The 24034-nt window shown below is 40.2% G+C and overlaps 2 protein-coding genes across 3 annotated transcripts in view; one reads left to right on the forward strand and one right to left on the reverse strand.

Moving 5' to 3' along the window:
- Positions 1-11022, forward strand: part of LOC134399610 (uncharacterized) — an 81166-nt gene extending 70144 nt beyond the window's left edge. The window contains exons 14-17 of the mRNA XM_063127694.1: positions 1587-1659; positions 8043-8081; positions 9397-9549; positions 10994-11022. Of these exons, the coding sequence (XP_062983764.1) occupies positions 1587-1659; positions 8043-8081; positions 9397-9549; positions 10994-11022 (294 nt within the window). The remainder of the gene's footprint in view (positions 1-1586; positions 1660-8042; positions 8082-9396; positions 9550-10993) is intronic.
- Positions 11023-14398: 3376 nt separating this feature from the next.
- The window catches only part of ABCG1 (ATP binding cassette subfamily G member 1), a 68086-nt gene continuing 58450 nt past the window's right edge, over positions 14399-24034 (reverse strand). For both annotated transcript variants that reach the window (XM_063126584.1, XM_063126583.1), the window contains exon 15: positions 14399-23222. In XM_063126584.1, coding sequence (XP_062982654.1) covers positions 22994-23222 — 229 coding nt within the window. In that variant the 3' untranslated portion in view covers positions 14399-22993. The remainder of the gene's footprint in view (positions 23223-24034) is intronic.

The raw sequence follows: 24034 nt of genomic DNA on the forward strand, positions 1-24034 counted from the left end.
AGTATTCCACCACCACCCCCGAGAGGGTGGAGGGGGTCTGTGACCTAACCACAAACATGTTTTAACTTCAGAATGCACCATCTAGTTTCATGTTTCTAGTTAGTATACATTTGCCAGTATATTCTTACAAGTGGGACCTCCAACAAAATTTTGCAGCATATCGTCACCACTGCCAATGCTGCTGTTCAGGGTTCTAGCCAGCCAAGCAGACATTCCATTGCCCCTTGTCCACTTTTCTTAATATTACAACTAACACAAAACATTCCCATTTTGTGGCTTCGGAACATGTGCTAATTGGACTGTTTTGAAAGGGGGGTCCCTCCTTATGTCTTTCTTCAAGTGTGTGTGCGTGTTTTTAAAACTTTTGTAAACTTCTGCGCATGCTGATATCGCCCTCTTGTTTCTTAGTGGCCTTGTTTTGGCTACAGGTTTTCAGCATTCATCACCTGAGTTTACTATTAGAGGGAGTGACAGTTCTATAAAGAGTTCCGGAGGGTAGCTGTAAAAACAACAACATGTCTTGAGGCACCTTGACCATTTTATTCTGGCATACATTTTCATGGGCACTTCATCAAATGCGTAGAGGGTTATGGATAGTTTGAGCTTTATATACAGTACACCTTGTGGTGATGGTACTAGGAGAGAATTTTAACTAGTGAGGTCAGTTCGTCTGTTAAGGAAATCTTACACATATACTGTGAGCACCCCCTAGTGGGGAAAAGAATGAAACTTTAGTTGATCACACAATTTATTTTATTTATTTTATTTTTAAAAAAACAAACACTAAAATAATTCACCAAGAGCTATTCCTTATATGAGAAGAAGAACCAGGGAAAGCAGAAAACCATGTCAGTAAATATTTACTTTCTTGGCTTCTGCTGCACGTACAAACTTGTAGGACTTATCTGCGGGCTGGTCCTCTCTTAATGAGGGCAACACAGAGCACTGCTTATCCCCCAGGGTATGAGGAACTGTGATATCCAGCAAAGCAATGTCTTCTGTTTCCTCAATGTGTTTTTCTGGATTCCTCCCTCAAAACAGTAGAGCCTACCACAGACCCAAGTGCCTCATGCTCCAGATAGCATGCACTCTGGGCAGTATTGGTTAACTAAGTACTCTACGTCAGACCTTGTTGGAGAGTTAGTAATGCTTAATCTCAAATTAGGGAGGGTCACTAAAACACAGCTGAAGAAACACTAGTCTTGTCTTATCTATGGAAACTGACTCCTGAGACTTATCGGTAAATTAGCCCATTTGTGCCATGCTGCTGGGTGATTTGGTGTTACTAAACACAGTATCCAGTTCCCATCAGCTACACCTTTCGTCAATGCATTACTCAGAGTACAGATCTGATTTCTGTTTATAATAATGAAAATGGAGAGACCTAGCTTTTTTGTGCAGAGGTGTGACCGTAACAGTTCTGACTGTGTAATATTGGAACTGATAATAAAAAATTCAACAGGCAAATTGCAGTATGTTTGCACAGCTCTTTGAGACCAGGGGCTAGTCCTCACAGGATTTGGTTATGTAGCAAGTCCATGGTCGAATTAGCACATCCCATGTTCTACATGTGTGTTTGCTACTAGCAGAAAATTGTAGATGTGAAAATATACATCCGGCCTGCACTGGTCGTCCTGCAACAGAGAACGTATCAGTTGGGTTTGTTGGTGCCTGCTTCTGTTTCCTGTATTTGATCCTCATGGCAAAATAGGCATAAAGATAATCAGCATTTGTTTGGATGCAGGGACTTCCTGCTGCGGATGGAAGGGCTCCTTCCATCCATGGAAGGCTTTTGATCCAGCAGGGCTTTCTACTGGGGGAATGGAAGGGGAAGGTGATATTCACTAAATACTTCCTCTCCATGCTGTCCCCCATGGCCCCTGAAAATCTGTTCAGGAAGATTGGGGGACTCTCCAGAACAGCATGGGAGGTCTGCAGATAGAGGAGTTAACAGACAAAGATAGCATCCCCTGACCTTGCTGATGGCTGAAGCATCTCTCACCGAGTGGGGAAGGTTAGATTAGGGTGACTATATGAAAAGGAGAACAGTTGCATAGAAAATGGAATTTCTGCAGGTGTCATTTGTATATATGGAGAACCTGGTGAAATTCCCTCTTCATCCCAACAGTTAAAGTGCAGGAGCTATACTAGAGTGACCAGATTTAAAAGAAGGCAGGGCACCTGCAGTTTTAACTGGTGTGATGAAGAGGAAATTTCACCAGGTTCTCCATATATACAAATGACACCTGCTGAAATTCCCTTTTCAGTACAACTGTTAAAGATACAGGAGCCCTGCCCTACTTTTCATATGGTCAGCCTATCCAATCGATTATCATTAATAACAGGGCATTTGTTAAGACAGCATGAATCAGGTGGGTCTGTTCCATACATTACCAGCATCTTAATAATATGATGTTGGATCATAGTAGTAGTGGATGTGGATTAAGATGCTTCCCCTGCATGTTTCTCTCAGTGATTATATCCCTACCCTCTTTCTTCTGCCTGACCTTTGGAGATCCGGAGAATGAAACTGTTGGTAACTACATTTCTGGGTTTGTTTGTTTGTTAAAATCAAGACTCAATAACTGATCAGCATCAGTTCCCCTGATAATCTGTTCACACTCTTCATTCTGAGACTCCCTGCTGTACATATTTTTGAGGTTTGTAAAATAGGGTTGGTGCTTCTTTAAGAGTCACAGAAACACTAGCTCCAAATTCTTCAGGCTGATGAGCTGCAAAGCTAACAAGCAAGAAGGGATCCTTTGGTTCTCTTTCTCTCTCTTTGCGGGGTGTGAGGCGGGGATAGAGAGAATTCCCCAACCTGATTCCCATCCTGATTCCCAAGAGTGGCCACTTTCCCCAACTGTCCAGCTGCCTCTTGAATGCCTCTAGTGTGCGAGAGCCCACAACCTCCCTAGGTTATTGATTCCATTGTCGTACTGCTCTAATAGTTGGGAAGTTTTTCCTGATGTCCAGGCTTCCTGTAGCTTGAGCCCATTATTCCATGTCCTGCACTCTGGGTTGATCGAGAAGAGATCCTGGCCCTCCTCTGTGTGACAACCTTTCAAGTACTTCAAGAGTGCTATCATGTCTCCCCTCAGACTTCTCTTCTCCAGGCTAAACATGCCCAGTTCTTTCAGTCTCTCTGTTCTTTTTATACTGTTGTTTTTATGTTTTTGATGGTTTAAAATTCTGTATACTTTTTAATGTTTACTGTTTTAAACTTTTGTAAACCGCCCAGAGCGCTTCAGCTATGGGGCGGTATATATATAAATAAATAAATAAATAAATAAATAAATAAATAAATAAATAAATAGGGCTTTGTTTCCAGACACCTGATCATTTGTGCTGCCCTCATCTGAACCCCCTCCAGTTTGTCTACATCCTTCTTGAAGTGTGGTGCCCAGAACTGGATGCAGTACTCAAGATGAGGCTTAACTAGTGCCGAATAGAGGGAAACCAGTACCTTGCATGATTTGGAAGCTGTACTTCTATGAATGCAGCCCAAAAGAGCGTGGTTTTTTGTTGGTTTTTTGCAGCCACATCAAATTGTTGGCTTATATTCAGCTTGTGATCTACACCAATTCCAAGATCTTTCTCACTTGTAGTATTGCTGAGACAAGTATCCCCCAACTTGTAACTGTGCATTTGGTTTCTTTTTCATAGCTGTAGAACTTGGCACTTACCCCTGTTGAATTTCATTCTGTTGTTCTACAATTAATTTAGGAATTGAACAGGTAGTGTTCTACTCATCATGGCCGGCCACTACTAGAGGCAAAGTCCTGGCCTAGAGTGACTTTTGTCTGACTCAGGAAGGGATTTTTGTAATGTTCATATATTCTTAAGGAGGCTAACTCCTCCTTAAGTTACACCTCAGTAATCATTACTCTAGCTTGTTTGTGAAATAGGCTCAAGATATTTATCATTAGTGTATTGATGGCTTGTTTTGTGATTCACAGCATGTGGTTTCTATCTGCTCCACCTTTTGCCAATTAATTAATCATAACAAGATACCAATTGTACATTCATTGGTAATGATAAAAACCAAAATATATGTGTCATTTAATCCAGTGTATTTTGTTTTATGTTGAATATAATAAGAATATAAGAAGAGCCATGCTGGATCAGACCAAGGGTCCATCATTCAGCACTTTGTTCACACAATGGCCAACAGCTGTCAAACAGGGACCCACAAACAAGACATGGTGCAACAGCACCCTCCCACCTATATTCCCCAGCAACTGGTAGCATGTAGCCATCAGGACTAGTAGCCATTGATAGCCTTCTTTTCCAGAAATTTATCCAACACCCTTTTAAAGCCATCCAAATTGGTGGCAATCACTACATTTTGTGGTAGCAAATTCCATAGTCTAACTATGTGCTGTGTGAAGAAGTACTTCCTTTTATCTGTCCTCAGTCTCCCACCAATTAACTTCATGGGATGACCCAGAGTTCTAGTATTATGGGAGAGAGAGAAATGTCTCCTTAATGTGTTCTCCACACCATGCATAATTTTGTACACCTCCATCATGTTTCCCCTTATCTTTCTTTTTTCTAAGCTAAACAGTCCTAGCTGTTGTAACCTTCCCTCATAAGGAAGATGTTCCAACCCTTTGATCATTTTAGTTGCCCTTTCTTGCACTTTTTCTAGCTCTACAATATCTTTTTTTTTAGTTGTGACCAGAACTGTACACAGCATTCTAACTGTGGTCACACCATAGTTTTGTATAAGGGCAATATGATACCAGCAGTTTTATTATGAATTCCTCTTCTAATAATGCCTAACACGGAATTTGCCTTCTTTACAGCATCCATGTGCTGGGTTGCCATTTTCATTGAGCTGTCTACCATAAACCCAAGATCTTTTTCTTGGTTGGTAGCTGCCAGCTCAGATCCTATCAGTTCATACTTGATGTTGGGATTTTCTGATCCAACATGCATCACTTTACACTTGTTACATTAAAACATATTTGCCATTTAGATGCCCATTCTCCCAGTTTGGAGAGATCCCTTTGGAGCTCCTCACAATCCCTTTCTACATGTTTATTGACATTCTCAAAGAAGTCCAAAATGTGACTGAGACAGGATTCATCTTTGCGAAAGCCGTGCTGATTCTTTTCAGAAGGACTTGACCTTCTATATGCTTACTAATTTTGAATGTTTACTATACGCTTACTAATCCTATATTAAGTTTCTATTAGCCTTCATTACTGAGTGGCTAGGCTATAAGTAGTAACTCTTTCATGACATCTCAAAATCATCCCCAAAGTACCCCTTCCTTTGCTCTTTATTCTATATAGAGGGGGAAGCCACTACCTGAAATGGCTCAACTTTAGGATGAACTTTGTCTTTTTGCTCTTTGTTGTGGTAACCCATATATGAGGGCCTTTATCAGAAAACTCATCACAGACCACCTGGCCTATTTTCCTACTGCAAAGCCTACTGTTTAGTGGACTTCAGTTAGCAAAAATTAAGCTTTCTAATTTTGACAGTGTTAGGGTGACCAACTGTCAGGATTTCCCCGGATTTGTCCTGGTTTTTGTTCTTTCCATGGTGTCAGGGGGGATTTTCTATAATTTTCAATAATGTCCTGGAATGACACACCTTCCCCTTTAAGACTGCCATTAGCATGGCAGGAGGGAGTGACATGCTTTCTTGAGGCACATCATTCCCCCACCCCGAGCTCCAATTGAGGTCTTAAAGGGGAAAGTGGGTCATTCGTGGACATTATAGAAAAGGCCCCAATTGGAGTGGATGGTGGTGGTGCAGAATGAAATCCTTTCCCCTCCTCCACTCCAATCGGGTTCTTTAAGGTGGCGGGGGAATAACGTACTTTCTGCAGGACTCAGAAAGCTGCTTCCCCACACACACACTAGGTGTCCTCTTTTTTGGTTTCCCAAATATGGTCACCCTATTAAATGTGTGCTGTAAAATCAGACATGTGACCAAGGCTATGTTTGGGTGGGCACAACCCCTTGGTACTGGACACGCCCCCTTGGGGGCGACCATGTTGTCCTCCTTTTTGGTTTCCAAAATATGGTCACCCTAGACAGTGTACCTCCTGCCAAGGAGGCAGAGAGGGACTTTGTTTCTAGCTCAGAAACAAGTCCCTTCCTTGGATCTTCACTAACAATGTCTGACTATGTCCTCCAGGGAAAGTATTATGTTAGAAACAATAGTTTGCTCTTTGTTCCTTTGACTGCAGCTTTATGTTCTTTGTGTATGTTATAGATTTAACAACAACAACAACAACAACATTGATATACCACCCCATAGCTGAAGCTCTCTGGGCAGTTTACAAAAGTTTAGGCTTAGTTGAGTTGATACCATGTAAATGCTTTAGTCCATCTAACCAGATAATTGAGAGATGGTATGGGGAGTTGCTTGGTTAGGGATTGTAAAATGGCAGGCTTTTAACTTGGTGATATTAGTGCTGTTCCAAAACTTTCTCCCATGAAAATTTTAACCATTCGCAATTGCTTTTGAAAAGTAATTCAAAGGAGAAGACATTTTGGAGGAATTCTCATGGTTTCAATTCCATGTTCTTGTGCTTACCTTACTTATGAGATTAGTGAGGAGGATATGTGAGGGTCCCCTCTTTCATTGTACAGTCCTCTCTCTGACAGCTTGGAGCCTCCGTGGCTTCCCGGATCCTGTATGCTGCTTTGGGCTCCTTGGAGAAAAGGCAGATATAAATATAAGAAATAAAATAAATAAATGGCTATTAAGACACTACTTTTTAATCAGAGGTTTCAGAAATACTAATTGATAGTGTTTTAGTGTGGATATAGCCTCAGCATTGAAACTAGATAGCTAGACCCCCATCTAACACAACTGGGATAAGAAGAGAGTAAAAACTTTCAAAAACACTCCAGTATGTCACAGCACATCTACATGAAAATGTAAGAATCTAACATGCTAACTGAGGGGCAGGATCAGTTTATCTAAGTTGTAGTGGCCCATCATCACCCAAATCCCATATTGTCCATAGTTATCAAGTACGTTGTCTCGTGAGCCAAAAGCAAAACCTCTATTGAACATTTTAACTAAAAACAGACAGCCCAGCAAGCCTTGTTTTGGGATGGGGGTGGGGAATACACAGCCTGCATCATCCGTAAGCGAACCATCTGTAGGCAGTTCAAGGTCCAAACACAGGTAGGTCTAGAGAAGAGCAAAATAAGGCAGTTATTGTTCCACCTGAGGAATGCTCTACTCATGACTAGAACCTTACTCGTTAGTACAGCTTTACTGACGAGCAGTTTTTATTCTTCCAGCAGGTGTCTGCTAGCCAGCTGAGCCTGCACTTTCAGGTGCCTGCTCTCCCTGGGGCTGGGCAGTAACTCAGCATCTGCCTCCAGGTTGAAAGGCCTAAGGTAATATGATGGCTGTCTCAAAGGCGCTCCTCTGTGATGCTCACCATGGGGAACTCCAGGTCATCCTCCAGAAAGGAGGCCTCCAGAGGGGGCACAACAGTTCGAGATGCCCACACAGAGGACTTCTTTTGAAGATGCAATGCAGTAATTTTGTTTTGTATTCATGGCTAGAATGTGGCCGGCAACATGGTCCTCTACAGACAACAGAGTGAGCATATACCCCCCTGCCCTGACAGAATTTGTCATCTCCCTTATCAATTGGCATTTGCTGCGATTGACAGAACTGGTCCTGACAGAATTGGATTAATTTAAGGGTGGGTAGGGATGATTCATGAGGAAAGAATGCAGGGCTGATCTCTCTTGCTGCTAAGGTTAACAGTCAGTCAAACCATCATTTTTGTTGCTTGATAATGTATCTGCTGCATATATACACTTTCTAATCAATATAAAAACACAGGTGGAGTTATGGTGACATAGAAAGAAGCCACCCAAGATAAAAAAAAATTATCTGAAAAGGCTGAACAAACAGGTTGGTATAAAAATTATTTTCTGCAAATCATTTGCCTAGCCCTTCCATTGTGGTTTTTTTTTTAAATCAAGGGCAGAGAACATTGTAACCTGCCATGGAGCACAAGAGGGTCTTGTTAATGGCTGTTGTCCTTGTCGTAGGTCTCAGCAGTCTGGCTAATGGGTTTCGTCTTCAAATATGTGAGTAGACCTGTTTCATTTTTATTGGGAATTGTTTGTTAGTTTACGTATTTATTTATTTCAGTTTATGAGTTGCTCTGCAGATGCAGCTCTCAGGGCAACGGACATAATGAGAACAAAGAGAATTAAACAATTGAGAAATACATTAAAATAAAACAAGCTGAATATGAGTCAGCAGCATGATGTGGCTGCAGAAAAATCCAAATACAATTTTAGGTTGCATCAATAGAAGTATAGTTTCAAAACCAAGGGCAGTAATATTTATTTATTTATTTATTTATTTATTTTAATTAAAATATTTATATACTTCTCCACATCTAAACAGATTCCGGAGTGGTGAACAATAAGAGATAAATTATAAAAGATAAAAAGAGTAATACGCCATATTAAAATTATTCTTTTTACAAACAGCGAGCTAATAAAAACCATAACTGGCCATTCAAGGAAAGCTTCGTGGAATAGAGCTGTTCTCAGGAGGTGCCAGAAGCAACACAGTGTTGGCACTTGCCTGACTTACAGGGGCAGGGAGTTCCATCGGAAGGGAGCCACCACACTGAGGACTCTTCTCTGGGTCGACTATATTCAGGCCATAGGTCCATGTACGTGTGCTACCCCAGCTGGAGATTCTTGAGTCGTGCTGATCAGCTGTTTAGCAGACCTATCTGCAGGCATAGCAACCAACATCTCTCCTGTCAGAGAGATTTTTTTTTAATCTAGAGAAAAGACAATTAAGTGGGGACATTATAGAGACTTATAAAATTATGCATAGTGTAGATAAAGTGGATAGTATTAAAACTCAGGGCTACCCCAACAAAATTGGTTAGCAATTTGGCAAAACTGACAAAAAGTGATTTTAGCTATGGGGTAAGAGCATATGCTTTGCATGTAGGAAGTCCCAGGTTTAACTGTCAGCTAGTTCTCTGGGCTTGTTTTTCTAAGATTATTTATTGCATAAAAAAAGGATTGTTCAATGGCCAAGTCATATGACTGAAGAATACTATCTGTGCTAATCCACATTGTTGAGTGTAGCGTAATATTGTGCCCTGCAAAGTGATAGCAAAGGGAATTGAACTGTGTCATGCCACAAAACCTTTCCCTGGAGACACAGTTATTGGAATCACTTTCTACAGCAATACCTTCTTCACAGTCAGCTGCTATTAGCCAACATACAAGTCATGGGAAAATCAGTATACCTGTGCTTCTGTGTATAGTATTCCAGTATTCTAACTGGCACACAGAATCACATTGCATTATGGCCCAGCCCTTCACAAAAAAAGTTGCTATGCCAGAATCATTTGGACTTTGTATTTAACAGACCCAGGACAATGTGAAGTGATACCAGTAAGCAGAATAAACTGTGGATACCCATACATCAGTGCTGAGGAATGCTACAACAGAGGATGCTGTTTTGATTCGAGTATTGCTGACACCATCTGGTGCTTTTTTCCTGGAGATGAATATGGGTCAGGTATGTCTGTCTATATGAGTACATCTGCATGCATTTAGGCCATCTCATAGGCTTACCTGTTAAAGCAAAGCCTTTGCAAGGCAGCTTCCATAGACATAAAAATAGACTTTACATATAGCTCAATGGCAATATTTATTTATTTATTTATTTATTACATTTTTATACTGCCCAGTAGCCAAAGCTCCCTGGGCGGTTCACAAAAATTAAAATCATGAAGAGCATAAAAATAACCAACAACCTAAAAACACAAATACAAAATACAATATAAAAAGCACAACCAGAATAAAACCACACAGCAAAAATTGATGTAGGTTAAAATATGGAATTAAAGCAGCAAAGTTTAAAATTTAAGTTAATAGGTGTTAAAATACTGAGAAATTAAAAATAATGGTAGCAATAATAGTATAATGACAATATAAGGAATCCCTTTGCTTGCTTGCCCAAGTTCCCAATGCCTATTCTATGTGGAGAAAGAAAATCTCTAGGCTTGAGATATTCCCAGGGCTGGCACTGCCATAGAGGCAGCTCAAGCAGTGGCCTAGAGCGCCAAGCAAAGGAGGGTGCCGAATGGCGCACCTGGAAGCTGCTCTCCTGGAGCGGCTTCCGAGTGCGCTGTTCCAAAGCTGCTACCCCGGCCGCCCCCCAACCCCAGCGTCCTGGCTTCAAAGCCAGCGCCCAGCCGGAAGTCGCTCCTGGCTTCAAAGCCAGGACGCTGGGATTTGGTGTGTGTGTGGCTTCAGAATGGCGCGCCCGGAAGCCACTTCCGGGCACATCGCTTTGAAGCCTCTGCCCTGCCCCCCAACCCCAGTGTCCTGGCTTCCCCCCAACTCCAGCATCCTGGCTTTGAAGCCAGGAGCGGGGGCGGGGGGCAGCTTCAGTACAGCATGCCTGCCTAGGGCGCAAAATAGTCTGGCGCCGGCCCTGGATATTCCTAAAGTTTGGAATGGGACCTTACAGATTTCTCAATGTTGACCTCATACAGGACAAACTCTCGGGGGATTTTCATATGAGTGCCACTATTATCCTATTGCCCAGTCTAGTTCCTTACTCATGGATCACAACCCATTTTGCAAGCCACTGCTAGCTCAACCCTTATTATGGATCTTTTAATATTTATGTATTAGGCTAATACTGTGCTTCTAGTAGTGACCTAAACAGTGACCCAATACATATCTGTACAGCAAGAACATTGGGTGTTTCCTAAAAAATTGTCTTGGATGTCGTAGTAGGCGGAGCTCCTACTTATGATAAACAAGTCAGACTTCCTGTTCTGCACAAGCCTAGGGCAACCTGATCCAAAAGAAAAAGAGCATTCCTTAACAGGTCTATAGACAGCCTAGAAAGTGTGGTGAGCCAAAAAGGTAGGGGGAGAAGCTTATCTGGTCTGCAGGCCTTTTAAAGATAGAATTGTAACCGTTTCTTATTTAAACCTTTTTTTCTGCAGCCACACTGCAGTTTATGTACATTCACTAAGCAACTTCAATAATTGTTATGGTTCTTGCCGCCAATTAACAATTAACAAAAAAGATTTTAAAAAATCAAGAATAACCCACCAGTAGAAAATCAAGACTAAGCTACAACAAGAGCATTCATATAGATTCAGAAGGGTTGGAAGGGACTGTTTAGGCCATTGAATCCAACCCTCTGCCTGGTGCAGGAATCCTGGGTGGTTTTGGGGGGGCTTGTTTAGGCAGCAAAAAGGCAGACAGCGGGGTTCCCAAAAGAGTCCACCCACCTGAGTAGTCATCAGCCTGGAGAGAGAGAGCTCTCTCATGAGAGAGCTAGGCCTGTCACAATGGCTGACCATATGCTTCAGAGAAGCCTAAAGCATAACTTGAGTGCAAAAGTTCCATCCTACCCATGTTCCTCAGCAACTGGAATTCGGAAGCATATTGCCTCCAAATCTGGAGGTAGCAGATAGCTGTAAGGAGTAGTAGCCATTGATAGCCTTATCCTCCATGAATTTGTCTAATTCTTCCTTTAAAACCATCCATGTAAGTGGCCATTGCTACTTCTTGTGGTGGCAAATTCCATAATTCACGTACTGTATGAAGAAGTACTTCCTTTTATCTGTCCTGGATCTTCTACTTTTTAGCTTTATGGGATGGTTCTAGTTAGGGTGACCATATGACTGGATTTGCCCGGATTTGCCCGGGGTTTTGATGACAAATCCGGGAGGGGGAGGGGAAATCCGGATTTTCTTTCAAAGAGCAGCTCTAATGGGAATTAACAAAAATGCTTATAACTCCATCATTTTTAAAGATAAAGAGATGAAACTTTGCACCATGAAAGGATTTAGGTAAAGCTTTAGCCACACCAAATTTGAAACAGTTCCGTTCATCCATTGATTTTTTAGGAATTTTTTAAAAATTGAGGTTTTAAAATTATTATTTTTAAAATCGTCATTTTTAAAGTTAAAGAAATGAAACTTTGTACCATGATAGGATTTAGGTAGAGCTTTAGCCACACCAAATTTGAAACAGATCTGTTCATCCATTGATTTTTTAGGAATTTTTTTAAAAATGAGGTTTTAAAATTATTATTTTTTTAACGTCATTTTTAAAGATAAAGAGCTGAAAGTTGGCACCATGATAGCTTTTAGGTAGAGCTTTAGCCATACCAAATTTGAAACAGATTTGGGGCAGTAGCAAACCCTGTTAACAACAACAGCAGCTTGCAATGAGTGAAGATACAGTCAGAAAAGATATTTGAGGGCAGGGGAGAATGTAACACACAGAGTATAGCAAAAGCTTCAAAGTACAGGAAAACCTACAAAAGTAGGAGTGAGTGACGTTAATTTCAGATACATTGAATCTCTCACTTGTTCTTTATTTCAGTGATTTTAACATTAAGATGTTATGTAGAACAGATTTGTCTTAAATGTGTGCTGTAAAATCAGACATGTGACCAAGGCTATGTTCGGGTGGGCACGCCCCCCTTGGTACTGGACACGCCCCCTTGGGGGCGACCATGTTGTCCTCCTTTTTGGTTTCCAAAATATGGTCACCCTAGTTCTAGTAATGTGGTAGAGAAAGAAAAAGTCTCCCTGTTTACTTTTTCGATGCTATGCATAATTTTACCTCTATCTTGTTACCCTTTTTCTAAGCTAAAGAGCACCAAACGTTGCAACTTTTCCCCATGGGGGAGTTGCTTGATCCCTTGATGATTTTGGTTGCCCTTTTGAGTACGTTCACGGAGAAAATGGATGATGAGGGGACAGCACAAACAGCTATGTATCTCCCTCCCTTCTTTAGAGGCTTAATTTTCACCTGACTCCTAGTTACTTGAGAATTAAGCCTTCAGTAGGAGAAATTCAAGCTGGGGAAAAAAAGAGAAAGGGGGAAAATTACATTGCTAATAGCAATATTGGGACTGATCAGCTGGTACTGTGCAAAAGTGTGAGGCCCTCCTGACCTGACTCACAGGTTGCACAGAGCCCAACCGAGGGCCACAATGTAGTCTTGGAGCTCCAGGTTGCCCATCTCTGCTATACATGTTTATTCACCCATTGAAGTCAATCAGTCTTACACTCCCATTGCAGTCTTAAAATAGTCAAGTCACAATGCTAATATGATTTCCCGTTTTCCCCCTCCAGAATGTAACATCTAAAATGAATGTCATCCATGGATCTGCCTCTCGAATCTAAGGTTCTTCATGAAGAAGGGGGTGGAGGAGCTAATTTTTAAACTGTGCTCTCCTGCTCCTAAAATTGAACTGGGCTTTCAACAGCGTGTGACATGAGCACACTTCCACACCCTAAAAAATAAAGAGCATACGGAAAAAAATTATTATAGATTCTCTAGTCTATGATCTCTGGCAAAAGGTGTGTGTCTGTGTGTGTAGAAATAAAGGGAGCTTTTCTAATACTTTTATAAAGATAGTAGTATTTTTGGATCCAGGTGGCAGGTTTTGGTATACTGGGGGATTCTTTTTTTCTTTTCTTTTCCTGTTGTGGGTTGACAGTTCTAAGAGCCATGCTGGATCAAACCAAGGGGACAACTAGTCCAATTGTTGTCACACAGTGGCCAACCAGCTGCAGTCCTGTGCATAGCTGGCTGGGGCATGCTGGGAGTTGTAGGCCTTTTCTCTCTCTAAATGTGCATAGGACTGCACCCTAAGTTACTTTTTGTTAGGAAATGCTGCTGATAAGATTTTGTTAAATGCATGTGCATGTCAAGTCTATTTTGTCCTCAAGCTACAAGCTGGGGAGTTCCTTGTCCATGCCTTTTTTTCTTTTTTACATAAACTACAAACCAATTTGAGATGTAGGAAGAACTTAATAGAAAGTGATACACAGCTTGGTTTGGAGGATGTGTGTGTGCAAGAATAAACTATGGAGTCCTAACTTCTTTTACAATGCAGAATGTACACAGTCATAGAGGGGGAAGAAGTAGGGAGAACTCTAGTACCCAAATAGAATTCAAGCAAAGGCCCCTTCTGGTGTCACTCCTTGTTTATGAAATCTCACAGCACCCTCTAGTGTGCAGTGATTGACTATATTCCAAGGAATGGAGGGCGAAACAGCATAAAGCAGAGGAAGGAGTTCCTTCATTTGAATTTAGCTTATTGCTTCTAGAAGTAGAAGAGGTAAGTGGATTTTGCTTACTGGATTAAAGTTTTGGAACTACACAGGATTTTTCATAGAACAAAGTTGATTTTAATTAGAGAAAGGGAAAGGAAAACAAAGGGCCAGAGAGAGTAAAAGGAGAAAGGGGCATATACAACAGAGAATTAAAAAAATGGCCCCACATTTCAAGTTAAAGCTAAAGACAGGTCATAGGACTGAACAGATGAAGAAGGCTCACTGAAATCTGGCAACTTTGCATAGATTAAAGACAGACCAAGAGAGTAATCAGAAAATAGCAATACTTTATTTTAGTCTTTCTTTGTTACATTATCATAAGTGTTCTCCGTTTTCAGAAAACAAGAGCTCTAATTTGCAAAAGAATAGACATACAAATATCCTACAGGAATCAACTATACAGAAATATACAAAGCCTTTAATGTTAGTTTATTGAAAGGACAGAGTTAGAATGCCCAACATCCTAAATCTTTTCATTAGGTATATAAGATCAAGGTACATGTAGTTCAATCAGTTATATGGTCTGAACTACAAAAAGATAAACAAGCCACCAGGAGGGGAAAAACAAAACAAAACGATGTTTACATATATCTACAACAGTGCAAATGTATCACAGCGTGCAAGCAGCAGCAGTCTCTACAACAGCAAAACCAACAGGAATCCTAAGTAATGCAGTGTGCATTACACATCCAAGATAGAAGACCCAGTTGATATATAGTATATGCACACTTTAGCACGCTGAGTTTTTGACAGATAACTTGCATTGACTCTTGCTTTTTGTTTAAAAATCTTAAAAAACCACACACACACACACACACACACACACACACACACCTACCTTAAATAACTAAATAAGATTTAAGGGCAACTGCTCACCACACCTGCGAGCCAGTATTGCACAAATAGATCGAAATTTGTTTTTTAAAAAAAGATCTGTCAGCAATGCTGTCACCCTGCAACTCACATAAAGAAGATAGTTTCTTTTTTTTCCTTTTAAAAGAAAGATGCCTCAAACCACAATAATTCTGTTTTTATTGAGGATTAATTTTGCTGGGCTGTTTTTGGAGTAACAGATTAGTAAGGTTTTAGCAAAACCTAAAGAAAAGAAGGAGCTCAGACTGTTTAGTACTAGCAGGCTCTTGAAGGAAAGACTGCATGGATGTTATATTGGCTGGCGGAGGGGGTGAGGCTTTAGAAAACATACCACAATCCTTTAGAAGTGGAGTCAGATGTACATCCCATTTAATTCAATGAGCTTACTCCCAGGTAAGTGGGCATAAGATTGTTAATCATATCTAGGGTCAGATGATAAATATATTCTCAGAAGCTTAGACGTTTCAATCATGAAGGGTGAAATCCTATGTGTGTTTAGACAGAAAAAAAGTCCTACAAATCCCAGGATTCCCCAGCCAGCAGTTTTTAGACAGATGCTTGCCTGTCTAAACATGCATAGAACTGCACATTTAATGCTGAGAGAACATGTTGAGAATTCTGGGCCTGTATATGAAATACACAAGTTCCATAGACCTCTAAACCACAACATCCTGACTTTGACTTCTTTTGAAAAGCGGAAACCTCTAGCCATTTTCACATCGACATTGCACACATCCCAAATATATACAGTAGACCAGGACTGCACCCTCTGTTGCCAACCCCGACTTCTCACCTGTTCAGCTGAGGGTCTGAACAGAGCCTGTGTGGATGAGCAGTCCAGCACCCTGCCTTTTGCAGCGCTCCCAACCATGTGGAGGGAAGTCCAAGCATGCACAGTTTGTGTGGACACAGGCTATATTTGCATCTTTAGCTGAACACGCAGAGGTCAGGAGAAAGGACAACAGGCACAAGTCCAAGTATTAGTCGTATCCATGCATTGACTGAATGGAAGAAATGGCCGCTGTAGTACTTCTATTGCAGGGGTGGGCAATTTGCGGCCCTCCAGATCTTTGACCTACAACTCCCATTAGCTCTAGCCAGTAGAGCCAATGGTGAGGGGTCATGGGAGTTGTAGACCACAAGTTGCCCACCTCCGTCTAATTGAGAAAGCAAGAAGAAAAGTTGTGAACAAATCTCAGCTGAAAAACTTGTGTTAGTGGGGGAATAAACAATAGGAACTGTGCAGTTATCTGTACTACCTTTACATGTCAGGCATCCTATGTTCATTTCGAATGTAAGACATCTCACTGATCTATTGAGTTTAGGTGACATATGACCATCTCTATGAGTCTATGTTGGTTTCCCAGTGCATCAAGTGATTTATAGTCATAACATAACACCTTCTTTGTCCTTTAAGCAAAACCCACTTGGATGTCTTTGAAAACAACGATCAAACAGTTTGAGCATGATCCCAGTCCAAAGGCAGCCATTGCTATGATAACACATGGCTCACATATATTAGCAAATGTTATCATTGGCAGGTGTTTCTACAGCCAGAGAAAAATTGGGAAGATTATTGTGACTATTCTTTTCAGCAATGGGAGCAAAAACAAACAAACAGACAAACAAAACCTGGGAAAATATATAAATACTTGATCAGAAAGAATAGACTACAGGACAATTCCTTCACAGTAAGTGGTTTTTCTGATTCCCTACATACATTTCTCAAGCTTTACTGTCGTAATGGAATGGAAGCACCAATACAAACAGAATTATTCTAAGCCACTAGATGCTCAGCCAGGAACATTTTTTTCAGTGCATGATTCACATATTGAAGATGCAGTTATACAATCTGTCAAAATGAATAGGAGATATAATAATAGTTTGAAGCCACCAGTCAAGCCAATGTGTGTATATAGGGCTGACTGTGCTCTGGCTCTATGCATGCTCTATAAAGCACATACAATTTTGGTTTCATGGCTGCCAATGGGTTTAAAATCAAAAGCCTAGAATTAAGACTGTTCATGCTATATATTGGTTAAGAACGATAATAGAATTTGATGTTTCTAAAAAAATGGAATGGGGTCTTCATAAAACAAGTAGCAGTCTATATGACACTCTAACACAATGGAAAACAAAATTACTGTCCTGCAGTATCCACTAACATTGTGATCAATAGAAACTTAAATGCTTAAATGTACAATGAAGGTGGGATTAAGGTTCCATGTTTGCTATACTAACGTGATGAAGGTTTCCTTTCTCATTTTTTAAAGAACTGTCCTGTAGAACCTAGAAATAGGGCAGGTTCACTTATCAAGATTAGCCCCGGGGCCTGCACAGCCACCATTTTGAATATGCAACCCTCAATCGGGGTTTGCAGCCTTTTGTGTGAACTTGGCCCTCGAGGGTTAAACAACCCACACTTAAGCCAACTACCCAGTATGGGTTGTTTAATCCTCAACCCATGATGGCTGGGTTTGCATGACGCACCACAACCCTAATTGTGGGTTAATTAACTCATGATAACCCATCATGTGAACCAGGTCATTGAGATGCAGCTTGTAAACAGCATTTTTAGCCAGGAAGTAAGTCAATCCAGAAATACAGCGTGCAGAAGTTATGTAGTAATTTTGGGATGGGGTGGGGGATAAAACTGTGAAAAATGAATGTTGTCAGAAAAATGCAGCATCAATTCCAAAAGTTGAAAATATTGAATGGTCATATTGGCAAGTGCTATAGACCATAGCTCTAAGCATTATGAAGTCAGTTCCACTTGCCCAATAAACAAACAAATAAACCACCATTTCATTCTAAGCAAATTGATGACATATCATTCACTGTTATCAAGCGTGGAAATTCCTTGCGGCTGTCTGCTACTATTATATGAGGAGAACCATTGCTTTGGGCAGGCAAATAGCTCCTAGTCTTTTGCATGGACGTGTTCAATCACTTTTTAAGAAGAACAATTTGCCAATTCCCTATTATCTTGGGGGGGGCATATAAAATATGTCATATCACCAAACACCAGATACGACTGAACTCGCTTCCCACACATTTGCTTATGGCTGCTAGACTGCAAGGCAAAGAAATATTAGGGTGAGCCACTATCATATACTAATTCAACAAACTTTCCACTTTGCTTCTGGAGGGGAAAATAAAAGGCATTGATTGAACCCAATGGCTAACAGATATCCACAGCTGCTTCACAAACAAAAAGGTATATATTTTTTGCTTAACAAAATTATGCAGTTGATAAAGCATCTTTTCAGCAGAGAATACGTATGGAAAAATGAGCACTTTTAATAAGTGCTTACTTTGTATTTCAAAAAAACCCTCTTAAGCTCCTGGTATTGTTGTGGCCCTTGCATATGGCATTCCAGTGAAGACTTGAAAAGGTTATTTTTCATTTATATCACACAAATAAGATTTGGATGGATTAGATACAAACACTAGGCCATAATAAAACAAGGCAATGCTGCTATTTTTTTCTAGCTGTCATCCCTGAAAAATCTCAGATGCATTATTTTTATAAGAACCCTAAAAACAAACAAACACCAAGTCAGACAACATTAAAAAAGGAAGTCAAACAACAACAACAACAACAAGTCAAACAACAACAACAACGTATGTGGAACCTGTGGGTGCTTGAAACAGCAGCTCATCTCATACATTATCACATCTACCTTATTATCTGCTCCTTGAATGATGCTTGGTTTGCTCAAAAACAAAAAGAAAAGTCCCAAGAGAAATGCAGTCTATCTGGCCTTAGTGAGTCAATGTAAAGTCACTGGGACCAAATTTGGAAATACGTAAGGAAGCACCTTCACAAGGAATTTGCATTGAGGTGCTAGGTGGATGGGGAAATAGGACAGAGGGAAGATCGAGATTTTCACTTTTAATGCCTATCCTCTTCCTTCCTTGTTTCCATAAATTCGTCAGCCAGTAGGTAAGGGAATGCCAGGGAGGTGATTGCTGCAATCCAAGAGCTCTTAAGATTCAGCAAGGCCTCCTCAAAGTTGCTCATCAGCTGAATTGGCTGTTGGCTGAGGGGAAACAGAGCTGTTCTTTGCTTCTCCTCAGCCAAGACAATCCCCTCCCCTTTTGAGCCCAGCCCTAGTGGCTTACACCCTACCACCTGCTGCAAGGGATATTCCTTGGCAGCATGAAGAAAATTCAACCCTCACTTGTCAGCCATCAGCAGGGGCTTGGGGGAGGTGACTGTTGTTTTGACCCCACCGCCCCAAAGGAAGGCCTTTTTCTTACCCTGCCTGATCTTCAATATTTATATTTAATTAACAAAGCAATGGAAAATTGGGAGCCCTAAGGGTAAAAGGTAATTGGCTCGTGTATCTATTTAATTTACAGGGACACTACAGTATGAAAAAAAGTATTCTTTAGGATTGTTAGCAAAATGCTACAGTAGATACTTAGGACAAGGTTCCACCAACAGCCTCAAAGTGATGACGTCATGTTGGACTGTATCTGGGGAATACTAATACAGAACAGTATGACAGATCTGAAAACAAATTAAACTCTACCATACATGAGTCTATGCCATTGAAGTAACAAATGGAGCAAAGATGATTGACAAAAACAGATATATAGGCACAAGTGACTGTATAGTAATTCTAAGCTGAAGTGATACATTCCTGAAGCCGGTCAAGCAGGATAAAAAAAAGTAACACATTTTAATTTGCATCTTTTAATACCATTGAACTGTAAGTGGAAGTTTATTCACCACATTCCCTCTCATTGTGGGATTGCACATTTTGCAAAGCATGGGCATAAGCCACTATGTATTACTACAGCAAGTTCTCCATTCATTCTAATGAAACCTGGATTCATAGTGAAACCTGGACACAATCCCATTGAAATTAATGGAGGAAATACAGCCGCTGTATCTGGTAAATTGTGCGATGTATTCTCCTTTTACGTATGTGCTTGAAAACCATGAATAGTTCCAATACACATGAAATTACTTTTTTTTTAAGGTTTAGCCCTTTGCCTCTTCAAAGCAATATATGGAAGTTGTTATACATGAGGAGCCTTGAGATGTTTATTATGATAAATCATATCTGATTAAATGCATGGACAACTGGGCCTTTCCTGCCACTGACAAGAGATTTATTGCCCCAAATGAGGCCGGTGCAAAAAATGACATGAAGAGGGAATAGAACATTCTAATGTCAGCTTTGGACATTAAAGCATAAACACACTCTAGGAGGCTTCTACATTTTCACATTGTCTTCCACCAGCGTCCTGTTACGTGCCAACTCTGCATTTCACCAGATCGATTCTTGGGTGTGTGTGCATGTGTAAGAATTTCACGCACACCTCGGTTCCAGTCTATCATGATCACTGCATTCAAAACGAACACTTCCTTATACTAAAAGCTGCAATAGCTTTCTGGTATAAGGAGGCGCTAGAATAAAACTCAACACAATGGAATTATATTATGTGCAAAACATAAGACTTTCTTATAGCAGTTCTTCTAGCCCCATCATTAATCTGGTACATTTATAAAATGCTGTAAATTGAAAGAGTTCTGCCTTTAACATAATTTATTGAACCTTTTTTTAAATGAAAAAGCACTATTTATCCTTACTTCTGAGAATGGATTTGGGACATAAACCTCAATTGGATGAGAAAAAGTTCAGTTATTTAAACTGTGCCCAGAATGTACTGCAGCCAGGCATATGCTGTCCCATCAGATCACCATTCATTTTAGATATATGAGGCTTTAAGGACCTGCCTACGGGTATCTAGTTGGTGGTGTAGATTTGAGTCCTGTGATACATAAAAAGCAAATAACATTTAATTATCTCTAACGGTATAAAGAGTTTCACAGAATGATCCAATTTGTATTAAAATATATCATTAGCCTCTCTAGGAGACTGTGACTCACCTCCAGTCTTACAGTTTTAAAAAACCGATGCTCTGGTTTAAAGTCTATCAGTTTGGGGTTACAGAGATCTCTCTGCTTAAAATAGCCTGTTCAACAATGGCTAATGCTGGGTCGCACACACAAAAGGGCGTGCATCTCAGCTTCTATCACACTGTGATCCAATTTCTTTGAGTAAGCCATTTTATCAAATTTCTAAATGGGCTGCTGAAACAAAACCGTTCCTGGCCTGAAAACAACCTTATCTGATTCTTTAGTAAAGTCAGCATAAGATCATTCCATGTCCCCTTCTGAATGCACTTAGCTGAGGTAGACATGACTTTCTAGGCCTAGAGTGCTGTGCTTCTTTCCTACAATGTTAGTTTTCCAGATAATATTCCTAGTGTAAAGAGGAATTACAAAACAAAATTCTACCAAGAATACATGGAAGCATTCTGTTTTGGCAAAATTAGGTAGTCCCTTCCAATTATTCAGCATCGGTTTTAAGAGGCTGGCTTGGCAAGGAGGGAGAATACAATGTTAAATGGGTGACAAAACTGGTTATTTCTTGTTTAGACCAATTGGTACAGTCCAGTACAGGGTGGGGATAGACGAATCTGTCAATTTCTGGTTCTTTCCATTTCTCATTTTTCCAAATATTAAGTTTGTCCTGAAGTTTGAATTGTTCTTTTTTTAAAGTCACATAAATAACCACAAGCATCTTGGTATGCATTTCTCCTAATACATGCATTTTGTGTGCATTTTTGCCTAATATACAGTTTTTGCAAGCAATTTTCCTAATATAATACATTTTTAACATTATTTTCCTTGATATACACATTTTCATATACATTTTTGATTGGAGAGTTTTGGCTCGCATAGTGATTCGAAGGAGCGAAACTAAGGAAGTTCGCATTAAAATGTGAACTGAACAAATTTCTCTCCCATCTCTAGCACAGAATGAAGCAAGCTTAAGCCCCTTAATTTAAATTGGTTTTGGGCCACTTAGTTTTGCACCTAAATGTGATGGCAATATGTAACCCACCAGTTTTTGAGAAAAGACTGGTAGGAAACAGAATTAATGTGTGTTTTTTCCTGCATGGTTCTCAGCATACTTATCTTGTAAAAACTAGAACTAAATATGCATCACAGAGACTTTGTACTATCCCATAAGCATTCATGGCACTGAACTACTGGCAGTCCTTACTTCTGTCATGTTGTGTGTAATTGAATATTTTAAAACATTCAAATAGGCTTTTGATTCTAATTCATTATGACTGCATCAAATCACCAGCACTAGAATACTTAGCTTCTGAATTTATGGGAGGTAGAGAATATGGACAATGGATATTTCAAATACAACAAAAAAACTGGATTGAAAGATTATCATAAAAGCAGAAAGATAAAAAGAAGCATCTGTGGGCAGCCTATAGATATTAGCACTCAAGAATTCTTTTACAGCATTCACTTGGAATTCGTCATTTTATTCTAAAATTACAAATTTGGAGCATGAGACCAGCTCGTGAGAATAAAGCTCCAAAACCTTGTATGTAAAGGAGAACAACAAATATCAAATTACTTACATCCTTTGTTCTTTATTTTTTTAATGAATCCATTCATTTTAAAGAGAGATCTTTTCTTAAGGTCTGAAGAATTTATAGACTTCTGCTTTCATGGGGGATTTCTTCTGGGGGAAAGATGAGGAACAGGGAAAGACGATCCTACATTCCTCACATTTCCACTTGGCAGATGACAGAATGCAGTTGAAAGATCTCCAGCCGTTTTACCTTGTTGCCAAGACTACAGCTATCTTACAAGAAACACAGTTTCCATGAGAAAAAGTTCCTGTGATCAGTAGCAATTTTCTTCCAGATTTCGAACAAGATTCCCTTCTAGTTCTTCCTAGAATAAGCTAGAAAGTATAACAGAAATATGACCTAACCCAACTGGATTCATTACTGTAACTATGCATCCACTAATCCAATATGACATGGTTTTCTAGGGGCTAGATCACAACATCATTTGCAACTGGGCACTGGAGACTTGTCTGCCACAATCAGACAAATAGCAACAGTCTACAACCACATGGTCTTGCGTTTGGTGCCTCTCTACCTCTCTGCTCGAATTTTGTATCTGAGGACAAAGTAGGCAATGAGGCGTAAGGAGATGAAGAAAATTCCAAGCACAATAAAATCTAAGTAAAGTTTAGCGTTTTCGACATCCAGCTCTTTGAGGATAGCTTCTGATTTTTGAAAGTGGCAAGTATCATCTTTGTCGCAGTGAAGATCTTCTCGATCCAAACCATAGATGGAAAGAATGACACCCTCAAATCCATATCTAAAGGGAAGAGCAATTTAAAAGGTCAAAGTCAAAGCAGACTAAAGTGTATATGCAAGTATCTCTTAGTAACACGTTATTGTTTGAAGTGTTGAATATTTTGTTAATTATATTTACTCCCATCACGATCCATGTATAGTACCAAATGAGTAGCAATGACAATGGCCGTATCCTATATTGCTGCTGCACTTCTGCTAGTTCTGTTGTGCCTATGGGACCCACTGCAGGCACAACAGGAACTAGCGCTTCCAAAAGCAACCCAAGAAGTGAAAGGAAACACTCATTTCTGGAATGGGACTGGTCAGCAGAGCTTCTGGGAGTGAGTGTTTCCACTTGTTTTCAGTTGTTTCAAGAACTGCTAGTTTCCCATTGTGCTAGTGGTAGGTCCCATTAGTGCATGAGCAGCGTACGATTCGGCCCAATACCTGTAGCCTTAATTTCTATTTGTTATTGTTATGTATTTTGTAACGGGAATATGGTGCTGGATTTGGATCAGTTTTGAGTCATACAATATAATGTTTCACCTTGGGCAAATCATAACTTCTGAATAACCTAATTCATTGAACCCCTATGAAGGTAAAATGGGAACCAAACACATATTAGAAAACAAATTTGCAAAGGATCGGTAAAGCCAGCTGATACGACTCACATTGAGAAAAGGGGGAAAAGCTAAATAAATAATATTAGATACCACACTTAGGTGAGTGCAGCCTCGACCAACTGGGTGCCCACCAGATGTGCTGGACTGCCATGCTGTCTGGGAATGATAGAAGTTACAGTCCAACACATCTGGAAGGCACCAGGTGAAGGCA

This window comes from Elgaria multicarinata, chromosome 5 (genome assembly GCF_023053635.1).
Source record: "Elgaria multicarinata webbii isolate HBS135686 ecotype San Diego chromosome 5, rElgMul1.1.pri, whole genome shotgun sequence".
In the NCBI taxonomy this organism is placed as follows: Eukaryota; Metazoa; Chordata; class Lepidosauria; order Squamata; family Anguidae; genus Elgaria; species Elgaria multicarinata.